Below are 17,435 nucleotides of genomic sequence, written 5' to 3' on the forward strand. Positions count from 1 at the left end.
TCGCCACCACAGCCTGCCTGTCCCCTATTAGGACATGTTTAATTACGTCTTGCTTTCTCTGTGCAGGAGGATAAAGGAGCAGGGAAGAGAATGCCGTGCTGTTGCTCCTGAGCAGCTGATGAGAAGTAGTTTGCACAGAGGTGAGTACGTGTCCCTGTTGGAAATTAATTGGAGAAGGGAGCAGTAGAGTGCTCTGCTTTGGCCCAGCAGCAAGTCTGACTTGCAAAATACACTCTGCTAGAGACTAGGCAGCTTACCTATTCCTGAATCTTTTCTATCTAAAAGTTTACTGCAAATTCAGACAAGCAGTGAAGTTCCTGCAGGGTAAGAGGCTCTGCATCTGGAGCTTGAGAGCACCACAACAGAAAAGTGGATGTGATGGTATATTGTCTGGCCCCTGCTGTTTGTGCAGACAGATGTGCTCACTGACTGCGTACGATTAGATTACTCAATGATTTTACTGGACCATGTGAGCTGAGCTAGCGTTTGCCTTGATGTGTCATTTCATCTCTCCTCCCATTTGCTGTCAGTGCTGCTGCATTGTGACTGTCCGGTGTCAGTGTGTCTGCCTGGGAGCTCCTGTTTCAGGTAGGTTTGTATTTTCTTCTCTTTTCTCAGATTATGCCTGGCTGGGAAGTGCAGGAATGCCAGTGACTGCTCTGAGCAGGAAAAAAGGGAAGGCAGAGCTGAAGAGATAGGAATAATCTTTAACTGCTCCTGCGCGTAGACTCTGCTTTCTCCTTCCCTGTGTTACACAGTGCATGTATACCTCTTTCACGACCTGACCGGCACGCTACCCTGGGTAGTACGGGAGGTCGTGGAAAGCTTGAAATCCCTTTGGAGTAGATTAAGGTGAAACGATGCCAAGCAACCAATAAAATTGTTTGTTGAGCACAAACATAAACAAAACTGAAACAATCATGCGATAACTCAAGAAATTGCTGTCTGCCAAGTGAGTCACAAAACCAAAGGGAAAGGGGAGGGGAGAAGTTTACCTGATTTTACCAAAATGACTCAACATGAAACTTTTGTGTGTGAGAGAGAGAAAAGGTATCACCATCCTAGGATCCAGTGACATTCCTGTTGATTGCCAGAGCCCTGGTCTTCTCGGCTGGGTGGTGGTGGTGGCGTCTCCCTGCGTGTCTCCCCACTTCTGTTCTCGATGGTGGTGTCCTGTTATGCAGTCCAAGTCCCCAAAATCTCTGCCCAGTTCTAACTTGAGTAGTCAAGGTAATGGAGACCGACATGACGATCGTGTGGTGTCTCCAGTCCAACACGCGTGTCTCCGCGACTACCTGCTGAACCTTTGTCGTGCCTGCGCCGTCGAGATTGTGCCAGGCTCGGGGTGTTGTTGTTGGGGTACAAGTAGACTGCAGAGCTCTGCTCTGCCTTTGTGGTTTCCTTCATGCCAGGAAATGTTTATACAGTCTTGTGGTTTCCTCAGTACTAAGAAATGTTTAAGACAAATGTCTGACACCTGTCCCTTACAACCTTCCAGCTCAGGCGGGGCACGTAAGGCATGTGTTAGAGAAGATTGCTGCCAAGCAGGGTGGTTCCAAGAGGAGAGTTTTGGGGAGACTGTGCACATTGCACAACATCCCAGAGCAGTGCAAGACCAAAGAAGTTTCATCTTGGTGTGAGAAGGTGTGGGGGATGAGGACATCCTTTATTTGGGCACAAAACAGTGGACTGTTGCTACCTGTGCTTCCTAACCAGAAAAAACACACTTAGGAGAAATTGTTTGCTTGCAACAGCCTCGCTGTGATTTTAATGACAGTGCCAATTCAAACCAACAGCTTTGCATGCGAAGGTCACGAAAAGGAATGTCATGATACAGATGGTTTTGTCCTAACAACAGAAATGCCAAGTGACTCCAAATGGACATGAAATGCATAACATTTGTCACTACTGAGGGAGGCCAAAAAGGAACTCAAAACTGATGTACATCTTGCTTTTTAATTAGCTAACAAATTAGCTGAAATCAATTACCTATATTTATTAAGGCCAGGAGCAGTTTACTGAGTACTAACTACATTCCTAAGATAATATTCTGGTTGATTGGAAAGACCTGTTCCCATTCATCAACAGGGAAGACATTTCAATCGCTAATCCTACTGGGGAGTGTGTTTCCACTACAGGAGCCACACCAAAAGCTCCTTTTATGCTAAAATGAGAATTGCTACAATGCAGGTCCAGGGAACAATAGCAAGGAGTGGCACTGCAAGTCTCAGTCGGCAAGTTTTAATTCTACCAGCACAGACCACTTTTACACAGGCTCTGTCGAACAGCATTGTAAATTTGGTCTTCTGTTATCTTTTTGTCCAGTAACTCCGTTTTTGCACCCAAAATATGCTGAGGTCCAATACAATCCACAACAGGAGAAGCCAAGGGCATCATGAGATCTCCTGCCACTTTGCTGCTTTTTCATTTACATTTGCCATAATATGGTTCAGATTTATATCTAGATCTGGCTGCTCCTTGCATTTGAACTTCAGATGAGTCTGTAAAATCTACAACTCACCAATAGCTGAGAAAAAGTTTTTCTGTTGAGGTGGCTCATGTGACTTGTACACTCTATTTCTTTGCTTCACTGCTTTTTTTTTGTTGTTGTTTGTTTTTTTTTTTTTTTTTTTTTTTTTTTTTGTGTGTGTGTGTTTTGTTTGAGATTCCTGCCTTTAATCCAAGGCATGGATCTTATTTCACAAAGATCTGCACAAGGTAGAACTAGTAAAAAAACCCCAAAACACAAAACCCCAAAGGTTTTGAGAGCTTGCAATCCTTTGCATGTATGTTCTCAGGTTTTTAAATACTAACTGTGCCAGAGAATTGAGGCACCAGGATTAAGAAGTAGCACCAGGCATGCAACCTTCTTTCCCTGAAGGCTAGTAGGACCAAACGATCATGGTTAGTCTGGATTGCTGCAAGAATGTTACAGCAATGTCTGTGCAAGAAAGAAAAAACAATGAAACACACTGAGGAAAAGTTAAATTTTGCATTTCACTCCTATGATGAGCAGGCCTATTTCTTGTTTTCTGCATGTAGCTTACTTGTCTGCTACAGACCATGCTAGTAATGCAAACTTCAATACATAAAACAGTCTCCTTAGAGATACATGTATCTTTTAAGAACTCTCCCTCTCTCTATATATACATCTAAGTTTTCTTAGCTGTGTAGCAGGTTACACAGTGCCTATAACAGTTTCAAAAGCATCTTAGCAGACAGTTTCAAAGGCATCTAAATGCCTTGGGGGATCTCAGCCTTTGGTACTTCAGAAAAGCTACCTGTGCTCTCTGCCCCCAGCTGAGACTCCCCCAAGGAAATCCTGGCTCCTGCAGGAATGCTGGCACCTACCCCCGGTTTTCCTCCTCCCACATTTTCCTAACTCTACCTGGATGGAGGTCCCGTGTTAAGACCATGGCGCAGGGGAAGGAAATGGTCTTGTAGCCAGCTGGCCCAGTACGCAGGTGGGAAGATGTTGAGCTCAATGGTCTATGGAGCACCCAGAGGAGAGCAAGAGGCTGCGGGCCTTATAGTCACCTCTGGTCACGGCAGTTTGCGTTACTGAGGCGTCAGGTGGGTGACTGTTGTTAGCTCCTGGATATAATTCACTGTAACAATCAAATTAGGAAGGAGCAGTGGTTTGAAGCACTCCGGGCAGGTCTGTGCTCCCTAGGACAGCATTCACCGGTAACCAAGCTGGGACATGTTTTCTCCTCATGGCAGTGTTTGCTGTGCGGTTCCTTGCTAGACTCGGGTAGTGGTCTCAGCTCATCTCTCTGAATCCTCTTTTAACAAGCTGTACTGTTAGGCTGTGGCAGCGTTTTCCAGATGACTTCTCGGCAGTGTCAGGCGAGTCTCCGTTACTCCCTGGGACTTTGCACACCTCCTTTCCAGCCCCTCAGCTCCGTTGGAGCCATCCTCCTTCTGAAGGCACTGGTGTCCGTGAAGAAGGCTGCACTGGATCTCCACCATGACCACAGCTATCCCTACCTGTCCCTGCTGACTCCCTAGGGAGGAGCGGCTCTGCTGCTTGCCATCACTGGGTAAGCTCGACTGCCAGCTCTGTCCTGCACTGGTGCCCCTCTTGGGGGACATTCTGGCCACAAGTCCTTACAAAGCTTCTCCAGTGCTCCTCTCCTCATTACAGCTTGTGACTGTACCTGAGCCAGCAGTGTGCCCAGGTGGCCCAGAAGGCCGATGGGATCCTGGCCTGTATCAGAACTAGTGTGGCCGGCAGGAGCAGGGAGGTGGTTGTTCCCCTGTACCGGGCACTGGTGAGGCCGCACCTCGAGTCCTGGGTTCAGTTTTGGGCCCCTCACTGCAGGAAAGACATGGAGGTGCTGGAGCGTGTCCAGAGAAGGGCAACCAAGCTGGTGAGGGGTCTGGAGCACAAGTCTTGTGAGGAGCGGCTGAGGGAGCTGGGGCTGTTTAGTCTGGAGAAGAGGAGGCTGAGGGGAGACCTGATCGCTCCCTACAGCTACCTGAAGCGGGGTCGTAGTGGGGTGGGTGCTGGTCTCTTCTGTCAGGTGGCTGGAGACAGGAGGAGAGGAAATGGCCTCAAGTTGCAGCAGAGGAGGTTTACATTGTATATTAGAAAAATTTCTTTACTGAGAGGGTTGTCAGATATTGGAACAGGCTGCCCAGGGAAGTGGTTGAGTCACCATCCCTGGAGGTATTCAAAAAGCACATAGATGGGGTACTCCACAACATGGTTTAGTGGGCATGGTTGATAGTTAGACTCGATCTTGAAGGTCTTTTCCAACCTAAGTGATTCTATGATTCTGTGATGGGCTGAAGCCACTGCCTGCAGCCTTCAATCTGTTTGAACAGAGAATCCCGGAGACTATTTGGGGCCAGGACGGGAGGAAAGCGCAGCTTCTGGGAGGGACCTGCCAGCGCCTGAGGTGACTTGTCTGCATGAGTTGGAAGGTAGGTGATGGTATTTCTGCCTCTGTAGCATGCTGGACTGCCCAGTCAAAACATTTATTGGCATAACGTCAGATCATCTGATATTGCCTCAGCATTAATTTGCATTGGAGCAAAAGGACATGATGTTGGAAAAAGTTTGTATGCCCCAAATGTGCTGTCTCATGGCAGGAGACCCACATGAACAGACTCCCAGTTGAAAGAGAGAGAGTTACCAAGTATTTCACTTTAGTCAAAGCCATGCCACAAGCTCTCATTGCATAAGCATGTTGTTACACCAAATGCATGCACGGCTCTTGGAAACAAGAATGTCTCATCAGAAAGCCTAAGGTTAGCTAAAGTAGTTTAAATAGCAGGTTTCGCTAACCCAGTTCCTTGTGATGGATGTAAGCCCGGAGCTCATCACAGCTCATCCATGACACTTAGCAGAAACTATTTGGCAGATTTCAAATTTAGAAATGAAGAAAACATTGCTGCAGAACCCTGATGGCTGTGATATAACTCTACACAGAGGCAAAAAAGATTCTCCTGCTTCTTATACGTGAGTGTTGGTGGCCTTACATGGTAGCACAGTGTGCTGAACAAGCCTTTCACAATTCTGAAGCAGTGATGAATGACATACTTGGGTGGTTCAAAAAGAAGTTCCTGTAAGTCAAAAAATAGAATTATACAAGAGGTAAATATGAGATTTTTCTGTCACAGAGTGTACGCACAGGAACTTTTACAGCTATATGATACATGCAGGGGGAGGGGGGAGGGAGCAGTTAAGAACACACCCATAAATTGAATTCAGGGACATTGTGAAATATGTAGTGCTGGCTGTTCATTGCCAAGCCAGTAATTTTGCAATATGTCTGTTTAATCTTCAGGGTGCTGTGCAGCAGCTTCCACCTACAAGTTGTTCGCTGCTTATGTTTCTTCTACATCAATAATGACTATGAAAATATTAATACTGAAAGTAAGGACTGCAGCTGCGTACTATGCATCAGACGGACGTGTGTGTTCTCCAGCAGGAAGCAAGTGCAGCCAGCAAAACAAGCTGTTCGTGGTGTCTGATCTGACCTCTTCGCAATATTTCAAGTGAGACTCTTTTTCTGAGCAGCAATGAATACGCTCAGATATTGCTTCTTTGCTGTCCTGATTCTCAGCGTTTCACTTCCGTTTGTTTTTTATGCTGTCAGTTTGCGTGCACAAATACCTCTTAGGAGGCTGAACTTCTCGGTGAGCTCAACGTTAGCAGAAGCCTGTAAAGCACTAGTTGAAGATAAGACGCCCTTCCTGAAGGAAAACGCTTTAAAAACATCGTTCAGAGAATCCAGCTGCACAGAGTACATCACGCAGAACCGCTACATCACCCGCGCCCTCTCGGCCGAGGAGGCCGCCTTCCCCATCGCCTACGTCATGACCCTGCACAAGGAGTTCGAGACCTTCGAGCGGCTCTTCCGCGCAGTGTACATGCCCCAAAACGTCTACTGTGTCCACGTGGACGCCAAGGCACCGGCCCCCTTCCAGCAGGCGGTCCGGCGCCTGGTGGGCTGCTTCCCCAACGCCTTCCTCGCCTCCCGGGTGGAGCGGGTGGTCTATGGCGGTGTGTCCCGCCTGCGGGCCGACCTCCACTGCATGGCAGACCTGCTGGCCTCAGCCGTGCCCTGGCGCTACCTGCTCAACACCTGCGGCCAGGACTTCCCCTTGAAGACCAACCTGGAGATCGTCCGGCTGCTGAAGGGCCTCGGGGGGAAGAACATCACCCCTGGGGTGCTGCCGCCCCCCCACATCGTCGCCCGGACCAAATATGTGCACAGGGAGCAATCGTACTCTTTCTTTTCTTTCATGCTCTGGACGTTCGTGCGCAAGGCCCCCCCGCCACACAACATCACCCTCTACTTTGGCTCCGCGTACGTGGCCGTCACCCGGCCCTTCGTGGAGTTTGTGCTGCGGGACCGGCGCGCCGTCGACCTGCTGGCCTGGTCCGAGGACACCTACAGCCCCGACGAGCACTTCTGGGTGACGCTCAACAGGATCCCGGGTAGGACATCAGGTCTGGGGAGGGCACGGGGGTCCCCACCCCGGCACCTGCCACCACTTGGCCGTCGCGTGGTGCCAGGTCTTTGTGGTGGCCGCCACGGCTCGCCTGTCCACGGAAGTGGTTCCAGCTGTGCGTCTTGGTGGTGCTCACCAGTGGGTTGTTGCCGCTCCCATTGTTTCACGTGGAAAAATATCCAGGCAGAAATTTCCAACAGCCCATGTTGGCAGCACTAGTGGCAAGTGAGGAAGGTGTACTGAGCCTCCTTGCGTTTGATGTCCTGGAGATTTATCCACTTGGCTGAGTTGTCTTCTGGTAGGAACAGCACCCATGACTGGGTAAGGGAGGTCCTCAGGGGCAGTGGGCCTTGCAATGTGATGGGTTCAGGGATGCCACATGCCTTTCTGCTTAGCAGCAGCTGCCCTGCCCCATGAAGACCCAGGGACACAGCATGGCATCCACTTGGCTTCCACCCTCTTCGGCCATACTGTCTCACTAGTCCCAATCTTGTACAGTCTTGCTTCTCCAAAAGCCGCCAAAGGGGTTTGTGAATTTCCAGGTCTCTCTCACAAACTGGTGGGCTGCGCCCCTTCACTTGTAGGGGAGAGGCTATGTATTTGCCCACCTATACATGGCTCACCCCAAGCCCTGCGTGTTTTCCAAACGTAAGTACATGGCCCCAAAGTCCAGCAAAAGTTATTGTTGATTTCAACCAGGTCTTGCAGAATAATATGTCTGAGGGTGATATATACACCACTTCAGGGAGATTTCTGAAGTACAGACTCCTGGGCACCAGCTTGTAAAGTGCAGGAGAAAAGCTCAGATCGGTTGGTGGCACAGAAGTGCAAAGAAATTGTCCCCTTCCCTAGCGAGAGATGCCGACGAGGAAGCACGGGCTGCTTCAGGGGACTGGTGAAGACTAGCCTGTTGGCAGCTAGGTTTTAACCGATGTGTTGGTTTGATCCTGGAATCACAGGTACGGGACTTGGAAGGTCGAGGCAAATCAGGCAGCCTTCTATGCTGCGAGATTTCCAGCCCAGTGTTGGTTTATGTGCACATGACAGAAATGCCAAAGCAGTGGCTCATTTTGCGTAAGCTGTGGATATTTGTCTTCATAATATACGGTAGTGATGGAAGAAGGAAAGGGAGTGGGCTGCCTCTAGGAGCCAATGCATGCAGATCAACGCTCACTGGAATTACAATGGCAAGAAAGCAGGAAGGGCTGAGCAGAGGGGGAGGTTGTGTTGCCTTTATCCAGTGGATGAGGTCCAGGCTCTAAAGCAGTGTTTTTCCTGCCTCCAAACCCCTGCCACCAAGGGAAGATGTGAAATTAAAGGCATCGGAAGGGCTGGCCTGTCTTTCCAGTCACTTATGACTGTCTTCACACCCAAGCGGTGCAGTTCTGGTGGTGGGAAATTCGTTTCCAGAGCAGTGCTCAGTACTGCTGCCCACGAAGTGGCTCTTCCCCCCCTCCTTGTTTTCTGGGACAAAATTCTGCTAACCTCCATGGTATGGGAGACAAGAGCTGGACAAAAGTAGAGTGAGCAACTTGTGCTGAAGTTTATATTCACTTTCTCCATCAGCACTACTTTTCAGACAAACTGCATTTATAAGAACAGGACCCCACAACAGCTTCTGAATCTGAAATCAGTTGTGCAAACAAATATTTAAAGGAAAATGTGGTAAATCCATTTTTTTTTTCCCCCAGTGCTGAGCTACACTTTACCCACTCTTTAATTAACTTACAAAAATGCCTAATATACTCACTTTGGGAGATGGCAAATAATGTGAAGTCAGTAGCTTTGTATTCCTTGAAGGCAGTGTCTTCCAGTGTTTTTGTGGATGTCCTGGGGTCATTCCTGTTTTGTCAGTCATCTTTCTGCTTTCCCACTGTGTCAGCACTTTCCAAGTCTTTCTGCACACCACATTTACTGCCATCTGTTATGAACAGGTTTTTAATTTGGGATGGTAATGCATGTCCCAGGCCATTTACAGTGTTTATCCCCTGCCATCACTGCCTCTTTTTGTCTTTTATAAAGTGTTATCTTTAGCTTAATGCTTTCTGCAGAAAAGTAACATTTTCTGAATTTTCCCCAGGACAAAACCACACTTTTTGGCACGTTATTTTATTTGATAACAGCCTAATATACAGAGAGGGAGAAATAAAGTCATGAAGTTCTGGTTATAGCTGCCACATATCTCTGTTTATGGGAAAGTGCTATGGTGGTTCTGCTGTTGGATCATATGGTCTTCTTGCATCTGATATAGAAGTCATGACTTGGTATTTGCAAACAAACATCCTTACTTATCAGGAGCAAGCTATCCTTAAAAACACAGAGCAAAGCAAGCAAACAGAAAAAAATCCTGACGTTTAACTTTTCTGCCATCCAATTTCTCACCCCCCCTGATGTTATACAGTGCCTTTAGAGTCTTGTTTGTCCTTCACTGTGGTTCTCTTCAAGCTCACAAGCAAAACAGTTGTTGGGTTATGATAACTGTAGAGGTACTGTACTTGTTGCCATCTTGGAAAGGAACAGAAAAAAAAAAAAAATTAACAAAACCTCACCTTGCTTTCACCTTTATTTTTCAGAAAACACCAAGGTTAGGATGATGACACTCGCAGCTACCGTTTTGGCACCGAGGGCTTCTTATGTGTGCTGCAGTCACCACCTGAAATTGTGCTTTACAGAACTGCTGGCAAATCACCACATGTAGGATTGTGGTCAACCAGCAAAATAAATAGCCTATATTAATACACATTTTAAATGAAGTTATGAAAATCAGGAAGATGGGCTAATTAGCCTTAAAAAAAAGAGAGAGGTCAGAACTGGAGATTAAAATGTCAATTTTATTTTAGATAAAATCATATTTGAAGGGCTTATGTTCCCTGTCTTTGCACAGGTCCTACAACTCCAAACCAGTGCTGTTGTGCATTTTGTACAAGCTCTAAAAGGCTTTGTTCTCATCTCATTGTAATTTGAGCAAAATGGCTGTCTTTTCAGTATACAGAGTTAGTACAAATGACAGATAATAATACAAATGTTTTGAAAATGTTTTCATAAAAAGCTGCATGGTTCCCTTCCTGCACTCATACAAGTGTTTCCTTTAAAAGCAAAATAGGAGGAAGTAGAAATAACAGGCTTTAAATATCCCTATTAAAAATCTGGAAGAAAGCCACTTGAACTTGTTTAGCTGTTAAACAGCTTAACTTTTGCATCAGCTATGATTAGGCTATTACCAGGGGTTATTAGTGTTTATTAATAGTAGTAATACTTAACACTGTTATCACTATCGGACTCCCCACCTGCTGCGTGTACAACAGCGACTGACAAAAATCACAGAGGTTTGCAAGCGAGCAGGGCTCTCCGCTACGAGGGGCTCTGGGGTTAGGGCTGAGCTTCAGCTGTGGGTGAGCAGCAGGCAGCAGCGATGCCCCAGCTTGCCTTGTCACCCCCTCGGCTCCAGCCTCCCGCTGCGTCGGGGTGCGCAGGGGGCAGCCGGGTTGGTACAAAGCCTCCCCTCCCTGGTCACCGGTACCAGTCAGTGCTGGTGCTTCTGCTGCGTTTGTTAAAAAGCCTGAGTCCCAGGTGCTCCTCAGCAGTAACGCTGCCGTAATTCTTTGCATTTGAGGCAGTCAGTCTTTTCCTTTGCTTTCAGGTTGGTTAGGAGAAAGCAGAAGTAACGTCTGCGTTTTTGTACCTGCTGGCATGCACGTTGGCTCCCCACACGTCGCCTGTTCTGCCATTTGATAGCTCAGGGGCAGCACTGCGGTCATTGCTTTCTGGGCAGGAAAGAATAAAAGATGGTTAGTTTCTTCCAAGCAGGCAAATAAGTTACATACAAGTGTTTGTGCTACAGTGAGAAATCGGGGCTTTTCCAGCTTTTCTTAGAGAAGTGGTTTGTATATCGGGTGGCGGTTACACAATCTGTATCACTGTTTTGTTCTCCAACAACTGATTGAGCCAATAAGAAAGAAAATTTGCTGAAAGGGACGAGTTCATAGAAAGCTTTTATTATTTTATACCTTTGCCTTTCCCCCGCCCCCCCCCCCCCCCCCCCCCCCCCCCGTATTCTGAAGAGCATTTTAAGAAATACTTCAATAAACTTCTTTCACTGAATTGAATATGATACTGCAGTACAGATCGGGCACGGAGGTTTCCCTAGCTGTACCTACCTGATCACCTCTTGCTTTCAAAGGCAAACTTCATCCCATGGCGATGGTCTGTTATGGTTACTGCCTTGCGCTGAAGATATGGAAATTCCCTTGACTCATGGCAGTTGCCTACACACTGCATGCATGTTGTCTGTTTAGTCTTCAGCAAATACCAAACACCATGTGTTCAGCATCTCTCCCTTAACTATTTAAAATGGATGTTTGCCAGGTTATAGCAGGACTTGACTATTTACTGATGAGGAGAGTTCCTTTTACCAGTTTATCTCCTAGATAGGTCCTGTGATCTGCCTAGACTTATATCTATCATTATATAACATTATAGACTATAATTGAGTTTCAACAACTCTGTCCAGTTATATCCTGCTTGAATTTGTTCTGTTAGCCTCTTTTCTTAAAAAAAAAAAAAGAAAAAGAAAAAGGAAACTATTTATCAGTAAATTCACGTGAAGATACTAGGTGTCAGTGGCCCAGTGTTCAAATAGCCCTTGGAGGGCACCGCTAGCTGGGAAGGTGACATGAGAGATTGTGCATGCATGCAGTATCATACTGAGGCTGTTGCAAAAGAAAGATTTTATTTCTCAAGTGAAATGTTTAGGTCTGTTGGGCTGACATCTTGTTTATGTCATGAAAGCTGCTTTCAGTGAAGAAACTTGACAACAAGGTTGGCAGCCAGGCATCTGTTGATGTATATTCCTGAATATTTCATCCCAGTTCTGTGGAGAAAAGTCTCAGAGAGTGAACATAAACCTGAACACATAGCTGTTAAAAGAACTAATTATTTGATTTTCTGTTATCTAATTGCAGGTGTCCCAGGCTCCATGCCCAACGCAGCATGGGAAGGTGACCTGAAAGCAGTGAAGTGGATTGATATGGAAGAGAGCCATGGAGGTTGTCATGGTAATGTGTACATTTTTCTCCATTTCTTCTTTCTGTTCATATAGTGAAAAACACAGCCTCTAATCATAATGTGAGACAGTCTTTAGACAGCACTTCATCAGAGAGAGAAGACATTAAAAAGGGGTCATCTACTTCATAGTGCATATGTGAATGATAGTAGCCACATGAACAGTGAGAAAGCTGGAACAGTTCCTTCTTCATCAGGAATTTTATAGGCTATATCAGTGTTGGAAAGGGGGATATTTGGCAGCGCTTGGGGCTCACATGAGTTAGCTATTTTCTTGAAGGCCTTGGGGGAATTTTCTTGCAGGTGGGTGGGAAGTGTATGTCCCACACGGGGATGCAGATGCGCTAGAGCCAGCAGCAGTGTGCAGGGCAGGTGTCCTGTGTGAACTCGGACAAATCCCAGCTCTCAGCTGGGCACCGATGCCTGCCAGAGCCACAGCTGACGACCAACCTAAGGAACTGCAAGCTGACGATGATGGCTGACCTTTGAGTTTTCCTACATCATGTTACTTCATGACGTGACATTAGCAGTAGATAGTCTTCTGTATGGCACACTTAATTTTTCAGTCACTGGTTTGTACATTGCGTACTTGTCCAAGTGGGACAAGAAAGGGAATACCAAAATGCTAATGATACAAATTTTATTTCAAGAATTTTTAATCCACAGTGTAGTTGTTTGTGTTGAGGAGAAAAATTTTGAGAACTTCAGTCAGCTTCAATTACAGCAGTTTCACTTTGGCATAGCTACATTGAAATCAGTGAAATTACAGCAATATCATCCAGAATTAGTCAGTGGAAAATCTAGTATGAGTAAAAGTATTGGTTTCTCTTCACCGACAGAGGAAATTCCCCTCTGCTGTGTTTCAGCCTTGTCTGAGAGAGTCTCAAGTAATAACACTTCCTTTTCTGAGCTTTCTCCTTATTTTGCGCATTATTTATTCTGAAGTAACTTTGCTCGTTTCAACCCATTGTTCATACTTATTCCCATTGCATGTACAGTAGGCCTTTCAGCATGTTTGTTGTGTAGCAGATTATTTGTAGTGGCTTTGCAGATAAAACTTCTCAGAAAGAACCGCTTGGATCTTTGATTCAGACATCTCTTTTTTCCTTTTTCTTTTGGCAGGCCATTATGTCAGAGGCATTTGTGTATATGGAACAGGTGACCTCAAGTGGCTTTTTAACTCGACCTCTATGTTTGCAAATAAGTTTGAGCTTAAAACATATCCCCTGACTGTGGAGTGCCTGGAGCTGAGACATCGGCAGAGAACCTTGTCACAGAGTGAGGTTCAGGTGGAACCCAGCTGGTATTTTTAGCTAGCAAAATCCCAGGCTACAGCATCAATAAAAACGGTCAAGAGAATAGCAGCAGCAGTCTTAATTTTTGCTGTGCCAGAAGCATGAACTCATGAGATGGGTTTCTTTAGGATGTTCTGTGGATGCAGCTTGGGTCGGCTTGTCTTACGCTGCTTGCAAACCTCACCTTCTACTTAACACCTGGAGGCCAAAGCGCAAGAGATCCAAAAAGAGACACCAGGGCAAAGCTCCTCATGCAGCTGTAGGAGCTTTGCACTTTTGCCATTTTTAATGGGCTGTTTTCCAGCCCCAACTTTTGTCTTGCTACACTGTCGTTGCTATCTTTTTCTATAAAAATATAAACTGAGTCATGCATTCCTGGCACTTCTTGAGTCTAAAAGACAAGTGTGCACATTTGGTAAGCAAAAAGGTAATGAGTCACAGTCAGCAAGATCTTAAAAGCAGGAACACAGCTGCTGGCTATAGATACAGATACTGTTTTGTCAAAGATACTAATAGTTACTGCAGAGAACTGACGGAAAAGTACTGGAAATTGAATAAAGACGCTGCACTTCCCAGATCTTACCTGTTCTTTAAATATTTGTTGGGACAAGGTTTGTAAGAGAAAACAGCATCTTTTACAAGATCAATGGGTATGGATAGAAAAATCAGACAGGCTTTCAGGCGCAGGAGCCCTTCTCTGTGTCTGAAAAACAGGGACTTGCATATTTATCTTACTTGCCCAACTAACAGAACTGGAAAAAAAAATTTAAAAAAGATCTCTACATGCAGAATTTGGCCCACCAGTGTCCTTAGATCATGATGTATAAGGACACAGAGCGAGAGATGGAAAGCAGGGAAGTAAGTAGCAAGATAAATGTGTTCAGGACTGAAAGAGCGGTAACTGAGCTTTGCCAATAACTCAGTAATTCTGTGTCACAGTTTGATATGGCATAAGCCTTCTTCCCAAGTTTACTTCCTTTTGTTTTAATATCATGGTTAAGGCACATACTTAACCTTGGGGTTTGCTTCATCACAGCCCTATTTTTATTCCCCAATAACAGCCACTAGAGGGAGGCCAACAAATATCTGAGCAGATTTTCCTTTCCAAGTCTACATAACGCTTTAAAGCACACAAAATCTCAACAGACTAGGCATGCCGCAGGGAAAAAGTCAGTGCTTGGGAATGTTTTAGTATGGCAAACAGAAGGTAAAAGTTACAGGTATTGGTCATCATGTCCTAAAACACAAAGCAAGGAAGCAAAACTATGAATGCTTCTTCCTGTAGCTATGACAGTCGTATTTACGTGGCATTTTAGCAGCACTGTTGAGTGACCTCGTCACCAACATGGAGGCAGTATAAATAGGGATGCCTGAATCTAAGGAGAGTGTGTGCTGCTCTCCTGTCTCTCTTCTGAACAAGCGATGATGGCTCACAGAGTACCTCTTGAATAACAGCACTTTACCACCAACTTTATTAAAACATTGCTAATTTCAGGGTCTTTTAACAAACTGGATTGCAAACTGCAGCAGTTCAGAAACAACAACACATCATATTTAGATGTCCTGAAGCATGGCTGGTAAGCCTCAGGGAAAGTTCTGAACAGGCAGGATCTGCCTCAGTCAGCTTGTTCTGCATTAATAGCTGCGAACACCTAATAACGCAGATCCCTGCAGAAAGGCACCAAGAATTTAGCTCCAGAGCAGAACTTTGGTGAAAAACCTGTGCAGTTTTTTGGGAAGGGGAGAAGAAGAGGGCTTTGCTAACTTGCTACCATGGTGGCAGCTGAAGAGAAGTATTTCAGAGAGAGTCATCCTTTGAAAGAGGGAGTTTTAGGGTGGCCAACATGACAGCCCTGGAATCAGCCCCCCCCTTTGCTCTAACAAGCTGAATATCCCCCAAATTGAAATATCCCAAATAAAATAGAGGCATTCTCACCATTTTATGTGAATATTTAAAGTAGCCCAGAGTACAAACAAGATTATATTTCATTGTTCAGACTTCACAGGCAAATGGCAAAATATCACCCAACAGCAGAAGCAAAAAGGTTGGCTGTTTGAAACTACGGACGTAAAAGGGTGTTGTACTCTGAGCCTGAACAAATATAGATATTTTAAGACTGGATTATATTACTTGTTTAAGTAAGAATCCAGAAAAACACCACAGATTTCTCTCCAGCCTTGATTTAGGTGTTTGGTTTTTTTTTTTTTCCTTGAATGCTACTCCAGGTTATGTTTTTCTGTAAGTAAATTAATATGTTTTCAGTGTGTGACTGATTTTTGGGTGCAACACCTGCCTCATCAGTCTCTCCTTTTTTTTTTTTTTTTTTTTAAAGAAAGAACATTACAGTTAATCACTGTAGAAGACAGAAAAGAACAATTTCTGGCAACTGAGCTTAAGAAATGCATCTAAACCAATAAGACTTAACAGTATTAGTGGTACTTTGGGATAGCAGTGAAAGACTGGAGGAGGGGGCTGGTAACAAGGATGTTAAGCAGGGTTCGAGTGATTCGGCTCAGCAACTGTGGTGCAACTCCATGGAGGAAGCTTGTGCTCTGAGTAACCCCTATCTGTACCTCCTCATTTTCCACAATTGGGGCAAGGCAAAAAAAGGCAAACTCTCCCAGTGCTACTTGTAGCTGCCTTTCCAAATGAGTACAAAGAGAGGAGCAAAGTTTTCAGTTCTGTTCAGTCGCTCCCTGAGACACTGACTGGGACAGGGCACACAAAGGACATGCTCTCTCTAATGGGATTTCTAAGCAAGTCAGACTTTCCACTTAAGTCAGCTTGACTTGCTTAGACAACCCACTGGATGCCTTTCTGCTTTTTGAGCTCCTAAAGACTTTTATATTTTATACACCTTGCTCGAAAGCAGCCAAAATCTCACTGTAAGGCAAGGCATGTGCCACCGCTGCCTTTTGAAGACAGTGAAACAAGGACAGGAACAGGCTGCGCAGAGAGGCCATGCAGTCGCCATCCACAAAGGAGCTCAGGACCCCACTGGACAAAGCCCTGAAGTCATGACAAGTACATCTGCACAGGCTGTCATCGCTTTGGGATTAGGATTCATGCTTATGAATGAAAATTATCAGTCCCCTTTCCTCAACCTTTGTGCAGTCCTAACATTAAGGACGTTTTTACATACTGTATCATGCTGTAGCAGCACCTTCATGACCCTGCAAACTTCTGTGCCTGTTCTAGATACTGCAATGCTTTTCCTCCATTCCCTAGCATCTCAGATATTCAATATATTAAAAATGAAAGGGAGAAGCAGCACGCATTCCTCTTTTGTCACTCCATATGTGAGGTAGGGAGGAGAGGACGTTTGGAGGAGCTAGCATTGCACCTTCTGTCAGTGGTAGGGAAGGGATGTCACCATTGCTTCACCCCTTGCTTGCTATCATCTTAGCCCAGGACAAATCTTGGACTCATCATCAGGGTTTGTTTAACTGGTCTATTAATGCAAGTAGGTAGTTGTGCAAGACGTGGAGTACCCTGTGGCTCTGCAGCATAGCAGTTGGGCTTGCAATGGGACGTATGAGCTGACAGGGCTGGTGCTTGCCAAGTGTCGAACTAAGCGGAACTTTCTCCTACAGGGTTTCAAAGTATCTGTCGGATGTGGGAGTTGAGAGTTTCTTCCCGAGCTTTTATCTTCCTAAGGCACGCTATTTCGTCAGGTCCGGCAGGCGCCGTCGGGTGCTCGTTTCCCACCCCGCAGTACAGTTAATAGGAGAGCTGAGACGCCAGCCGGCTCCCAGGGCCGCGGGTCTGGCTGAGCTGGTGCAGCCCGCGCTCAGCGCGGGGCGACGAGCGGAGCTGCTGCAGACGGAGAGCCCGTGGCCACGCGTTCCCCAGAGCCAGCCGACACCAGCGGGGGCTGCGGTTTCGGCCTCGCACAACGCGCACGGCCGCAGGCCTGCCGTTCCCCGCTGTGGATAACTCGCAGGTTTCCCTTGCGGCCGAGCACACCCAAAGACTTCCAAAAATCCCCCGCTGCCCCTAGGAAGACGCGTGTTCCTGCAACACCGGAGGTGTGCGCAGCAGCCGAAAAGTACGGCAGCAGGTGTGGGAGCGGGTCCGAAAAACGCAGGAGAGCGCGCTGGGCCTCCTCGCCT

General features: G+C 46.2%; 1 protein-coding gene across 2 annotated transcripts; it reads left to right on the top strand.

The window, feature by feature from the left end:
• The first annotated feature begins 4,008 nt into the window (after positions 1 to 4,008).
• Positions 4,009 to 13,938, top strand: GCNT2 (glucosaminyl (N-acetyl) transferase 2 (I blood group)). 2 transcript variants are annotated; one of them, XM_049824016.1, is made up of 5 exons: positions 4,009 to 4,043; positions 4,831 to 4,929; positions 5,796 to 6,952; positions 11,928 to 12,020; positions 13,150 to 13,938. In XM_049824016.1, exons 3-5 carry the CDS (start codon positions 6,031 to 6,033, stop codon positions 13,338 to 13,340), a joined length of 1,206 nt encoding a protein of 401 aa, XP_049679973.1. In that variant the 5' UTR covers positions 4,009 to 4,043; positions 4,831 to 4,929; positions 5,796 to 6,030; the 3' UTR covers positions 13,341 to 13,938. The 2 variants fall into 2 exon arrangements, with proteins under 2 accessions (XP_049679973.1, XP_049679974.1); XM_049824017.1 differs by lacking the exon at positions 4,009 to 4,043 and having other exon boundaries at positions 4,827 to 4,929.
• Positions 13,939 to 17,435: the final 3,497 nt, after the last annotated feature.

The sequence above is a fragment of the Accipiter gentilis genome, chromosome 20, assembly GCF_929443795.1.
Source record: "Accipiter gentilis chromosome 20, bAccGen1.1, whole genome shotgun sequence".
In the NCBI taxonomy this organism is placed as follows: Eukaryota; Metazoa; Chordata; class Aves; order Accipitriformes; family Accipitridae; genus Astur; species Astur gentilis.

Bases quoted from the DNA above. Each gene is read 5' to 3' on its own strand.
- GCNT2 (XM_049824016.1), top strand. From the start codon at position 6,031: ATGAATACGCTCAGATATTGCTTCTTTGCTGTCCTGATTCTCAGCGTT. The intron at 6,953-11,927 runs GTAGGACATCAG...ATCTAATTGCAG, and splicing joins GACGCTCAACAGGATCCCGG to GTGTCCCAGGCTCCATGCCC. The intron at 12,021-13,149 runs GTAATGTGTACA...TTCTTTTGGCAG, and splicing joins GAGCCATGGAGGTTGTCATG to GCCATTATGTCAGAGGCATT.